This window comes from Coturnix japonica, chromosome 6 (assembly GCF_001577835.2).
Source record: "Coturnix japonica isolate 7356 chromosome 6, Coturnix japonica 2.1, whole genome shotgun sequence".
Lineage (NCBI taxonomy): Eukaryota > Metazoa > Chordata > Aves > Galliformes > Phasianidae > Coturnix > Coturnix japonica.
Window position 1 is genome coordinate 4,181,416 of NC_029521.1, and position 13,058 is coordinate 4,194,473.

General features: G+C 43.1%; 1 protein-coding gene across 6 annotated transcripts in view; it reads right to left on the bottom strand.

Moving 5' to 3' along the window:
* The window catches only part of LOC107315602 (putative threonine dehydratase), a 31,439-nt gene that overhangs the window by 13,973 nt on the left and 4,408 nt on the right, over positions 1–13,058 (bottom strand). The window contains exons 1-5 of one of the 6 annotated variants that reach the window (XM_015866117.2): positions 10,928–11,121; positions 7,831–7,857; positions 4,928–5,279; positions 2,533–2,649; positions 1,829–2,070 (exon numbers count right to left, since the gene is read on the bottom strand). In XM_015866117.2, coding sequence (XP_015721603.1) covers positions 1,829–2,070; positions 2,533–2,649; positions 4,928–5,279; positions 7,831–7,857; positions 10,928–11,028 — 839 coding nt within the window. In that variant the 5' untranslated portion in view covers positions 11,029–11,121. Of the gene's footprint in view, positions 1–1,828; positions 2,071–2,532; positions 2,650–4,927; positions 5,280–7,427; positions 7,542–7,830; positions 7,858–10,736; positions 11,122–13,058 lie in introns of those variants that run through there. The other 5 variants (XM_015866118.1, XM_015866119.2, XM_015866120.1 and 2 more) reach the window with 5 other exon arrangements.

The window sequence follows — 13,058 nt, forward strand, 5'->3', positions numbered from 1 at the left end:
AACAAGCCTGATTAAGAATAATGTTTCATCCCTTGGATCTCATCTGCGCCACCCTAGAAGAGTTCAGGGTCCTGGATGGCTGCAGACAGCTTTGGCAAGTGGTGGTGAATGTGTGGCAGAAACACTGAAGCTGACTTCTACCCATACATGCACTCGTCTCATAACAAAATGTGTTCAGAAAAGGCTGACAACACCAAGGGTTTTAATGTTACTGCTACCTTTCATGGTTGTTGTTTTTTTTACTCCCCTTGAGATTGTGAAAAAATTCATCTGTGAAGAGAAATGTTTTAATTGAACACAGTGACAGATTGGATGTCTACTTCCTACTACTTGAAATAGAATAAATCAGAGTGATTTATTGATGATGAATGATAATGCCATCTAGAGCTCATCAATGGCGGATGATTTACACATACTGACCCTGGAGCTTCACGTGTCCAGAAAATATTGTCCTTACATAACACCAATAATTATTTGGGTAGGAGGTGAAGATTAAACATGAAATAACAATACAACAATCATTTATTATGTGCAAATGCAATAGATGATGCAAGCCAGCTGGGAGTGAACGCGCTGATTGAAAAACATCTGTCAGGAATTTGGAAATCACAAGGTTATGGAAAGCTGTGGCTTCTCAAAAAGAACATGGCTGGTTTTAAAACTCAGTGCAGTCCAAGGTACCTTCCTTGCAAGTCTCAGTTCGAGGAAAGGCTGTGCCCATGGCAACAGCTGATGCATGCCAACCAGCCCCGTTGGCCTGCAGGTGCTATCAGAGCTCACTGTGCAGCTGTAGAGTACAGTTGTTAATACTGCTTCCCCAGTGAACCAGCTGGGAAAGAATTAAGGACACTCTCTCTGCCTTGCCCATTCTTAAATCCTCTTTCCAAGCAATATCACTCATTGTCATTGTGTTTGTGGCAGCAGGAGCTGTATGAACTCACACTGGTGGGTAAAGCCTCATAGCCTACACAGGGGCAGCAATGGCTTGGGTGTGAGACTGCAGCTCAGGGCATCAGAGAGATGTCATGATAATGACCAGCCCCTCTGCCCTTTCAGTGTTCTTACTTCAGAAGAGCTCAAAAGAAAGAAAAATGAAAGTAAAGGCAGAAAAGATTGCAAAGAAAAAAGGGAAAAAAAAAAGAAAAAAAAGGGGACACTGAATCGTTTCTAAGTAATTCTACTAATTTTACCTCGTTCCAATTGTGTTTTTATTAGACCTGGCTTATCCCATGACCTCGAAAAGCTCACAAACTCCTCCTTATAATTAACTACTTCGAACTATAATCATCCTTAGCTACTTGAAATACATGCGTGCAGTAGCCTCCTCATGAGCTTCTTTCAAGGAAAAAACATATTTGTCAAGTAACATGAGATATCCTGCAGCATTAATCCCTTGCTCTACCATACACTTCCAAACCCTTTGTGTTAAAGGTTAACTTTAACCCACCTTACTCCTGAGAGAGAGACCAAAAACCATTGTGAGCCTCAGTGCGTACTGACATGTTTCATAACGATTTAACATACACCCATAATTTTATATATAGATAGACACACATACACTAGATTTATCCATCTATTCATTCCATGAATTTCCTGATCAGGAAGTTTCCTTAACCTTGGTAAAATGGAAGGTGCCTCATTTTGGTTTCCATCCCAAAGTGTTACAGAAACATTCACTGTTCGTACCTTAGAAAATAACATAGTCTGTACCTCAGCTATAGGAGCCTTTTGATGATATATGAGCAAATTTTAAGTTACTGACAACTAATCAAACTACTGTTTATCTAATGCACTACAGTCTTTCCAAACAATCTGACTTCCCACTTACTCTTCCAGGTAGAGATAACCATTCTCCTGTGCCAGCCTTCTTGCATGCATCTGGGCGTCCTTGGCTGTAGTGCCATAGGATATAACCATGGCCCCGTACTCACGGCACATTTTCACTCTGGCAGGGGAAGTGCTGGTTGACATGATGACAAACACCGGGATACGAAGCTCCGAGGCATGGTAGGCAACGGCCATGGAAAAGTTCCCATCTGAAGCCACAATCACTCCCTTCCTTTGCTGATCCTAAAAACACAGGAAAGTACAATGCACATTATGCAGCATCACAAACTTGTCCCATGTAATTCTCGATCAGCCTAATGGTCTGATATTTTTCCATTATTAAGTTCACTTTACTGTCTAACAGGGTTATGGTATTATGAAACAGTATGCACATCTGAGGTGATTTTAAGACACAGTGCTACGACAGCATAAGATCAGTCCCTGTCCCTGGGTTCAGTTCTGGCACATCCACAGGCTGGATGTGGCTCTGGGCATCCTGGTCTGGTGGGAGGTGACCCTGCACACAGCAGGGGGTTGGAATTGGATAATCATTGTGGTCCTTTTCAACCCAGGCCATTCTATGCTTCTGTGATTCTATCTGTGCTGTTTAAAACGCAAGAAGCACGACAGGTAAAGTCTAATTGTGTTTGATTGCTGTGAAACAGAACAGATCTATTTACTTTTATGCTTGACACTTGGTTATACCTGAGGCAGTGATGTCAGAAGATAAAGTACACCTCTCTCCTTCACAGATCCTGTGTACTGGAGGAACTCTTTCTTTAGGTAGATGTCAACTCCATACAGCTTGGATAGCCTGGAGTACTGGAGAACAGAAACATGATTACTGTGGTGCTGGAACTAAAAATAAGAAAAACCTTGCATGCCCCATTGAAGCAGATATATGACTGCTGTGTAGGATCTCCAAAAAGTAAATAGATAAAATCCTGTGCTAGGAGCTCCCACTTGCTAGTCCCTGTGAAAACATGGCTGCAGAATTGAAAGGAAGTGCTTAGGAAACTGAAAGGATGGCAGTTCCTAACATCAACAGCCTAAAGCATCAAGACTCCATAAACAAAACCAAAGAACACTGGACATGAAATGCTGCTTGGCAGGACCTTCACATACTTCGCCAGTTCCACCGTTTCTGTCTCTTAGAGCATCTTGGATTCTACAATAAGGAAAAAGGATTTGAGGAGACAAATCCTGTGACTTTGTGAAATTGCTGCCTCCGACATATCAGCCATAGAAGTGGTATACTTCAGGTATGTCTTCTTTAAAGCACTGATAGTCAACATTTTAACTCTTCAGCTTATCTTTTTTCTGCTTCTTCTAACTGAGGCATTTTTACCCAGCATAAATACAACAGTTATTTCTAGCTATGGAGCTGCCTGTCTATACTCACCTGTATCAACCCAGTGTGTGACCTTGTAAGACTCCCTGACCCACCCTCTAACCTTTTCCTTTTGTAACCTTGCCCTTATCTAGGGACAACAGATACCAAGTCTGAGGTACAACACAGCACAGTGCAACCTTTGCTTGGCATCCAGAAGGCCAAAAGTTCCTACATCAGCACCCAAATCCACGCCCAATTCAATTCTCAGTCCTCACTTCCTTTTATTCAGTACCTCTGAAACACCTGTTAGGATCATGCATCATGCCATGTCTCAGCTTCAGGCAGACAGCTGCACAAGGATCCAGGAGGATGCTTCACTCATGGTATGACTAGAGTTTAGGAACCAGAATGCCAAGTGTTTGTTCAGTTAACAGGGTGAGTTTTAATCAAACTTGCTTCTTTATCCAAATGAGAGCTCTGAAAGTGGCTCTTAGCTCCCACTCACGAGTTCTGTTTAAGCTATTTAAGTTAAGGGGCAGAGCTGCTTGAGACTTATGTGAATTGGCCCAGGAGAACTTTAGCTCCTGTAAGCAGGAGCACTGCCAATGTATGAGGAGCTGTACATCGCTCAGATGTCTCTGCAGTGGCAGAAGATGGGCTCCACAGATCACACTCCTTTTCTTACACTGTGTGCAGAGCAGGAGCCCTGCTTGGGATGCTATTAGGTGGCCTGGGGATGGGGCTGAGGTAGAAATCCCAGTACTTGCAAGCTGTTGATGGGACCCATACAAGCTGGGGTGTGAATGAATCCTGCAGTGAACACGTGGCCAAGGCTACCTTAATTTGGGAACGGAGACAAACAAAAACAACAACAAAAAACCCACTGAAAATCATTATGATACCTCTGGTCTGGTAACCAGCAGAACTGCTGTGCACTGCAGACCCAACTGAGCTGTTCCCACAGACTGCCAACCCCAGATAAGGGCTCACACATCACATCCCCTTTTCCATGCAGGCCAAACAGATAACTGACAGCCAGCAATGTGCCCAGGGAGACATCCCTGCAGAGCGACCTGGGGCTGCTCCACTCAGCTGCCACTTAGCAAAGACTCTACTTTCCCACTGCAGGAAAAAAAGGAGATCAGCCACACAGTGCCTACAGCCACACGGTGCCTACAGCCGCCTTTCTGAGGAGATCCCAGCAGCAGGAAGACATCTTGAATCCAATGGCTGAAGTCACTACACCTCTCTTATGCTTGAACAAATGCTTCTGCACCTATAATGAAAGCGTTCCTGTGTGTGTGTTTCTCAATACCCTTGTTTTGTTCAAGAGGCAGATGGCAGAACCACTTGGTCACAGAACAGACCCAGCCTTCCCAAGTTTGCCAGGCCAGGAAGCAATCAATATCTGATCCTTCCCACGTGCATGGGCTGGTCCCAAAACAGACCCTCTTAAATGACAACGCTTACCCTGACACTAACATGGACTCCTTCATAGCAACTCCAGGAGCATAATACCACATTGCATTAAGTCTGTGCCTAATGTGGTTTATCCTTTGTTTACAGGTCACTGCAATCTTTGAGGATTACACTTTGCAGTTAGCACAAACAGGTAAGTAGAAAATGATTACTGACAGTTCACAACAACACGAACTCAAGTCATCATACACAAATCTATCTGCTACGGCCAACACTCTTCATTCATTTCTGACCAAATTCTATTAAAAAAATAAAAGCACTATCAAGAGAATTTAAAGAATCCCCTACCATGCAAGGGGTTTTCTGAACACCGGACTGGATTTTGAAAGCTGCTGCACTAATGTCTTCAAATCGAATGAGTTTGTTGTGGTTGTACAGGCCGGTCCGGCTGGTCCTGCTGCTTGACTGAGGGACGAGGGAAAGGGCATCCCCGAGTAACTCCTCATTACGGCTGACTATCTTCATTTCCCACGTCTTCACGTCCCCATTGAGGTAATCCTCCTCAACGAAATCTTTCAGTCTTTCAGGGTTGATTGGGGGTGGCCTCTGCCCAATGTGTCCATTTCTTATTGGCCCATCCTTACAAAGGCGAAGATCACAAAGCGCTGGAGCATCTTGTTTCTTTACTTTATTCTCATCCCTGGAAACAAATAGAAACACTTAGATGATAAAAGCTGAATTCAAGCCTTTAAAATTACTCTTAAATCAATTGCACATCTCAGTTGCTCTTTGCAAGCTTCAGATTGCCAGACTAAATTATTAACATCTTAACTATCTTGTAGATGGATTGAAAGCTACTGTGACCAGTCAGTTTTTAACAAAAGCCACAGGTGACTTGACATGCAGGCAAACTGAGAAACTACCATAGCCAACTAAAGAGGAAAAATATCATGCACGCTGTCTGGGCAGGCAGACAATACTCGGTCTTTGGAAAAGAGCTGAGAGCAAGCCTGGCCTGTGATATGACTACGCAGATAGTAAACGTCTCTCTACACAAAGTATAAAGAGAAGAATCTCTTGGAAGAGATCGTTTTCTAAAAAATAAGGATGGTAGATTATGTCAGAGATGGACCATAGGCAATAGACAAAAACATTTACCAGTTTTGCCAAAGAATTTGGATTTAAGCTATGCAGTTGTTCATCAGCAGAATGGGTCAAAGCAAATGTTATCCTAATTCTAGAGCAGCAACCATGGCAATGTGCACTGTAATAAGATCTGAAAGGAATTTGAAGAATATTTAGAAACAGCTGCTTTTTGAGCAATTGCCCCACTTCTTAATAGTCCATTTACTATGTGGTCCCATAAGCTATGCCTGAAGCTCTGCTTCCTATTACACCTCCGCTGTCCCAGCGAGGAATTCCCATAGCAACATGAGCTGCCCAAAGGGCTCTAATACTTGAATCGACGACTATACTAGTGGCATCAGTCATTCTCAAATCTTCTCTCTCCAAAATGTCTTGTATCAACACTAATTTTCTGAAACACACAAACAAGCAGATCATTTACACAACTGTAATTTATGTTTACACTTGTGATTTACGTCGTCCCAGGAGCATTTCTTAAAGGTGATGTACCCAAAGAGCACACACGGTGTTTTCAAATTAAATGGCCTATCAGGTAGGTCTGTTATATACTTGTCTGCCCATTTCTTCTCCTTTGTAGGTTAAAGAGTTGGAACATTTAGTAAAGATGTTTGACTTGCAGTGTTAGGTCTCATGCATGTTAGTGAACTTAATGCAAACACGAGAATCAGATCAAACTGGCTCCTCGGTGAACTTGTTATGGCACAGCCCGTGGATCTGGGAACTAAATGTGGCTATTGCATAAACAACAGCTGTCGTGATGTAAGAGACCACATCTCTGCTAGGAGCTCATCTCAACGCCCCCAAAAAGTAAAACCATTTTCTACACCACGGTAGCCGATTACCACTCCAAAAAGAGTAGAACATACACATCTTATCTCTAATTCTCTAATCATGTTACCTAAAGTGTTTAGCAAGCATTAGCAATGAATGATATTATACTGGGTTTCAGCAGAGAGTGAAATACCAACATAAAATTTAACTTGAGCAAAAAATTATGATTTTTCTGGGTGATATTTTTTTTTTATCTGACTGGAGTTTGAGATAGGAAAAACACTCTCACTTTCTCCTGGATCCTGTTGCAATAAACTACAAGTCTGTTAGAAAAGTCAAAAGCGAGCACAAAAAGCCCGCTGATAAACCAGGATTCTGCTGGAAAGTACGAATTACAGGGCAACATCTCCCAGTTCTAGAGCCATCAAATGTTTCCTTATCAGCCAATATAAAGACAAAATAAATACTGATTTTTGGCCCTATTCTGAGATTTCCCTAGTTTTTTTTGGTACTCTTGTGAACACTGAGTATCTGCCAAAGTCCCTAATGCAGACAGTGTCTATCTTAGAACCATTAAAAAAATAAGTCAAATATTAAAAATATATAATCTTTAAAAGCTTGAGATAGTTTTAAAGCATATCTGAAGCATAAACAGTACATCATATGGAAACAATCATCTCTTTGCATATGAGAGTTCAGCAGCCTCGTTAAAAAAGGAACTTCATCTTCCTATTTTACACACTATTTCCTTCAGATTCATAATTTTTCTCCTTCTACATCTATATATCTCAGCTACTTTGGTGAATGACATTTCCCCCATTGAACCCATCTGGGTGAACACATCTGCTTTTCAACCTACAAGGTAAGCAGCGGTTTTAGTTGTGACAATGGATCACAAACAAGCGACTAATACCCCGTTCAATATATCCACCTCCTCCAACACAGCCCACAAGCTTTGCACAAGCCACCTCAGGATTCATTTCCCTTATAGGAGCAGCCAACACAAGCAGTGAGACAGGCAAACACCAACCCATGTCTATGGGAAGACATGGGAATGCATGGTTCCTTGTCCAGTGGTCATGCCCAACAGACCAAAGTGCAGAGCCAATGTAAATACAGACCCTGGTGCTAGAAAACACCACTCCTTTCAAATGAATTGCTGTTCCTTTTTTGGAGTTTGTTTAGCAAAGTTTTCACAACAAAGTCTGTTTATCTCCAGCGTAAAACAAATATCCATCTGGAAAGTTTAGTGGCATGGTTACAGAACAGGCCATTTTACCTTTAAAGTGATTAGTAAAAGCAAACATGGAAAATGAAACAACTTATAAACCTACTTTTTCGAGAACAGCTGTTCAGCATAACTGCAAAAAAATAAAAGAGAAGATCCATATGCAGACATTCCACAAATAATTAAGGAACTGGAAGAATTAGCATATTTATCAACAGACAGCTTTAAACAACTTCAAGTCTCAAAGCCAACACAAAGACAGTCTGTGCTGAAACGTACTCCTACAGAGATAAAACACAACGACCCAGAATGGAGCTCTGTTTCCAGGCTGCTTTCTTGGAATACGCTGGTATTTTCTCATCAAGTCACACAGGATTGGGGAAAACAAGCTTGGAAAAATGGTAATATTAATACAACAATGAATTATGAAAAGCAACAAAAATAATGTTTGGAAGACATAGCAATGAGAGTGCACGCTATACCCAATACCCAACAAACAGTTGTCTTTGTTACAGGGAGAAAGAAAGGCCCATGCAGCTATGCTGTGATGACAGGACAATTAGAAGTCCTGGCACACACAGACTGAGTTCTTCTGGGTTCCTGTGGGAACAGATCAAATCAGGTTAAACTCATTGTCATAGGTTGCTATGAGGGGCACTCATATAAATGGGCTCCTGAAAATACAGTGCGTTTTAAGGCAGAAAAGAACATCCTCCCTGAAAACTCAGCAATTTCCACAGCCGTTTTTGTCACCTGCATTCACAGTGGTACAGACTTACTGTGAGGAGGGGCTGACAGCACAGTAGAAGCTCCATATTGTATTTTAGCATCCTTGAAGCTCTGTGCCATGACAAGAATTTCAAACTCCACTACATCAGTCAGACAGATGCAAGCACAAAGTGGCTGGTGCTAAGCCTGAGTGCCACATCAAACCATCCCACTGAATCGGGATTGACCTGTAACCCAACATAGCAGCACATGCAGACAGACATACATATATGCACATGTAATCTATACATGGATTTCTTTTACTTCATTCTTTTTAATGTTATTTTGGGGAGGAGGTTTCCCCTTTGTTCATATCTATGCTTTGCCATCATCTTCACGTTCAAACAGAACGGCCTGGATTGAAAAGAACCTCAAAGATCATCTAGTTTCAGCCCCCCTGCAGCAGCCTATTCAAGCTGGCCTAGAAAGAGAAAATATGGAAGAATCCAAAATTGCTTTAGACAGCAAAAGCTGTCATACAAATGTTGCCAAATCATGCAGAACGCAGTAATATCCTCCCCTAAACAGAAATACAATATGAGTGAATAGGAGCTCACCTTTGATGACAGAAAGTGGGGCACAGACAGACAGTGTGACTTGCTTAATACTCCTGCAGGAAGTTCATAGTAGGGCTACTTATTCGAGTGTCTTAAAGATGAGGAGATCATGGCTTAGCTCCTAGCCTACATAGCGCAAATGCTGGAGGATATGTGCATGTGTGGCCATCTACCACAAGCAGGTACAAAACAACCAAATCTTGACACAGAGCCCACTGCAGGCAATGGTAACTCCACTTGCCCTATGCAGCACTTTGACACAATTATGTGGTATTACAAAGAGTCCAAATAAAGCTGATGCTCATGCAGGGAATAACCAGGCCTCATTATTTTGAAATAAGGTACTTCTGTTTCAGCACTTCAGAGTAACAGCAGCTGGAGCCCAGCGATGTATCTGCATTCAATGGTGTTTATAACCCATCCCCACTCTTCTGTACCCATTACTATCATGCCTTTGCTTGCTACTGGCACTAGCAAGTAGGTGCCAGCTGCAAAAAAGACAACATGAGGAAAAAATAACCTGAATGCAAGAGGAACTCATAAGGTCTGGGATACCTCCGCTCCAGCACCTCCCAAGCATCCCTCCTACAGACAGCTCTGAGCTCCTTGCAAAGAACTCTCAAGTTGTGAAGGTCAGATGGTCAGCACAGAACTCTGCATGCAGCTTGATAGATAAAACTCTTACAGTTTTAGAGGTTGACACTTCCTCTTGAAGCTAAACCTATTCTGAATTGAGATGCTGTCTTGTGATTAACGCATCTCATAATTCACCCGTACTACGGAATGGATGACATAAACCGAATGAGAAGGAAAACCACTGTTTTGTGATTAAATGATTGGCTGAAGTTTCTCAGTTCACTGCAGACATGCTGTGTGACTTTGGGCAAGCCATTCTTCAGGTAGAAGAGTGGGAACTTCTCATTCCTTTTGGTGTCTTTTCTCTCAAGCTGTCTGTTCTATGGAGGCTATGTTTATTGGGAAAACATGCTTTTAATATTACAGACTTAAGCAACAATTTGTAGGAAGTGGGACATTACGACAAATCTCAGGATGGCCCAGGTTGTCAGGGACACCAACCTCCACATTGAACACCAGCGCAGGCTGCCCAGGGCCCCATCCAACCTGTCCCTGAACACCTCCAGGGATGGACAGTGCACCCGCAGCCTCTCTGGGCAGCTGTTCCATTGCCCCTTTTTTATCCAATATCTGGGAACATCAGACCTTGATGGCAGCATCCAAATAACCAAACAGGGGGAGAAAACTAGGGAAGAGGTTAAGAGTGAGGTTGTGCCAACATGGCTGTGTCACACAGGTGCAGCCCCACAGTCAGAGTCATGCAATGACTCTGGACACTTCCTAAATTCCCCCCTTGTCTTAACAGAGTAATACAGACAGATTATAAACACTGGAACAAAGCTAACTGTAGGCTGTCTATCACAGCAGGATGCTCTATGAGCCATCCCAAGGTAAACTTTGGGCAATCCATAGGCCTGCCTGAGATTTTCCTAATGCAGTGCTTACAGAGAAGTCAGAGATATGAATATCAGCTGCAAGTACTCACAGCTCCACTGCTGCCAGTGGATGACTCCAGGAGCACCTCACAGCCACAGAGCTCTGGGAGACATTGGAAAATTACAAACCACCTCTTTTTTTTCTTTAGAAAGGAAAGGAAAATAGAAATCATTACCTATACAGCACAGCGACTAAATAAACAACGAGGCGAAGCAAAACTCCAACTACAACATGGTAAGGAGGCAGGAGGGGTCCAGGGGAGTTCATGTCCACAGGCCTGGATCTGGGTGGACCTGAAGGGCTGACCGAGGTCCCTGCAGGGAAAAAGGAGCTCTAGTTCTAAGTCAGACAGCAATACTCTCCAACCTTTGCCAGAAAGGATCGTAGTCTTCATCTTCCCTGTAGCGGTCCCTGGGAGTTCTGTTTTTTAACACCCTGGAGTAGATCAACTGAGCTGCAAAATTCATTATAATTCTGGGTGCAAAGCACAGCAGGAGGGACGCACTTCGCCTGCTGGCACCGCCAGCCCTGCACTGCTTGGGTGGGAAGAGCAGGTGACTCGTTGGGAGCAGCAATACAGGGGGAGTGGGGGAGGGGAAGTGACTTTGAGAGAGGGTTGCTGCTATTTAAAGAGATTATTCTGGAGGCCAACCTGTCCTTGTCAATTTGAGTCAGGGCCTGGATTATGCTGGGTGACATTCTGTTAGCAGGACACTTGAAGCTTTACTTACTTACCGCTGAGCTGCAGAGCATGATCTGGGCTTACTGCAGGGCCCACGATTTAACAACACGCTCTAGGGGTGATGCAAGTAGCAAGGAAGACCCAACTTCTTCTTGTGGTGTTTGAGACACATGCACATCTAAGATAGAGAACTTGCATACTGTAATCCAACCCAGGCTGTGACCTGACCCCCTCCACAGAGTACTCTGACCAGTATAATGGACTGCTTAATAGGGAAGAGTCATTATAAATGATTTAATAGTCCTCTGGGAGCTCTAGGAAGCCCTGAGCCATGTTGTTGGAGCCTTCCTTACACAGGTATGGCAGATAGGTCCACACTCTTTGGACTGGAACACAGAAAAAGCTCTAGATTCACAACTTCTTCCTTAGTCTCACATCCTCAAAGCTTTTGCCCTTTGCTTTCCAGTGGTGGATGTGCAATCCGTGGAGCTGCTTGTGGTGCACATGGCCATAACCCTGCAGCCTGCTGCTGTCAGAAGCAAGGAGACCAAAAGGCAGTCGGCCCTAAGACTCAAGTTTGGGATGGCTTCACTGGTGCCTTGAAGCCAAGAGAGAAGGTGGGTGGAACTGCCACTTACTCAAAACACACGTGAAATGTTGCACAGGAAAGGGAAAATAAAACAGTTAAAACAGCAGTACCTGGCTTTAAGATGGCTGGGAGTCCTGAGTGGTTGACTGGATTCCTTAATCTCCCAGCAGCAACATGTGAGGAACACAACAACTTGCAGAAAAACAAAAAATGGGTCAAGTCCAACATTTTATGTTGGTGGTTAGAACTTCCTCAGGGAAAACACAGAAGAGGTGCTATTCCAGGCACTGCTCAAGTGTTTTTGGTGGAGAATGATGAATGCAAAACGCACGTGAACAAAACTTACCACAGGCTTATCGTACCATTTTTAAGAAGTTTGAAGTCAGAAAGAGCAACATATCTTAACTATAGAGTCAGAAGTGATAAACAAACCTGCACACTAGCTAATGCTTGAGACTACAGGAATTCATCTCCCTACCAAATAAGGCCCAGATCTGTGGCTAGCACTTGCAAACCAAGAAAGAATGGTAAGGGTATTTTGAGGATAATTTGATCAAGCACCAAGGATTTCTCAGGACAGAAGTACATGAAGAACTGAATCAGTGTCCTTCAAAGATACCACCAAACAAGCAGTCCATCAGGGGAAAAGGGTACATGGAATCTCCTGCTGTGGATTTAGGCCCGCCTCAAGCATCCTCTCAACATCCTTACCTAAGCGCGTGCTGGAAATGCTGACTGTGCATCGTGGTAATTGCTGTAAGTTAACTATGACCATTTTCTGAGCTGCTTATTTCCTTAATGAGAGATAAACGGTTAAACACACTATTATTAGATGCGTCTTCTTTTCATTCTTGCCTGTCAAACTTCATTGTCCTTATAAGATCCTTAAGCTTTGTCTGCCACTTTACGTACTTACCTTCATTATCTTTGCACACAGAGATGATGGCTGTAGATACCAGCCTCACTTTCCCTTTCTCAAACAGCTGGCTTTTGTCACCCTGAACACACGATGCCTTCTGAGCATCTCTGTGCTTCCTCTGAGCAGGACACTTCTTGTTATTTAAAAACTTTCAATACCTCATCAGTCTTTACCTAGAAATTTATTTTCGTTTTCTTCTTCCCGATATATTTCGCTAGCAAATTCCTACTTATTTGTTTTTACCAATGCAATTATTATCAGGCACTGACATATCCACTGCTGCCTAAAACCCAGGCCTCTCCAGCAG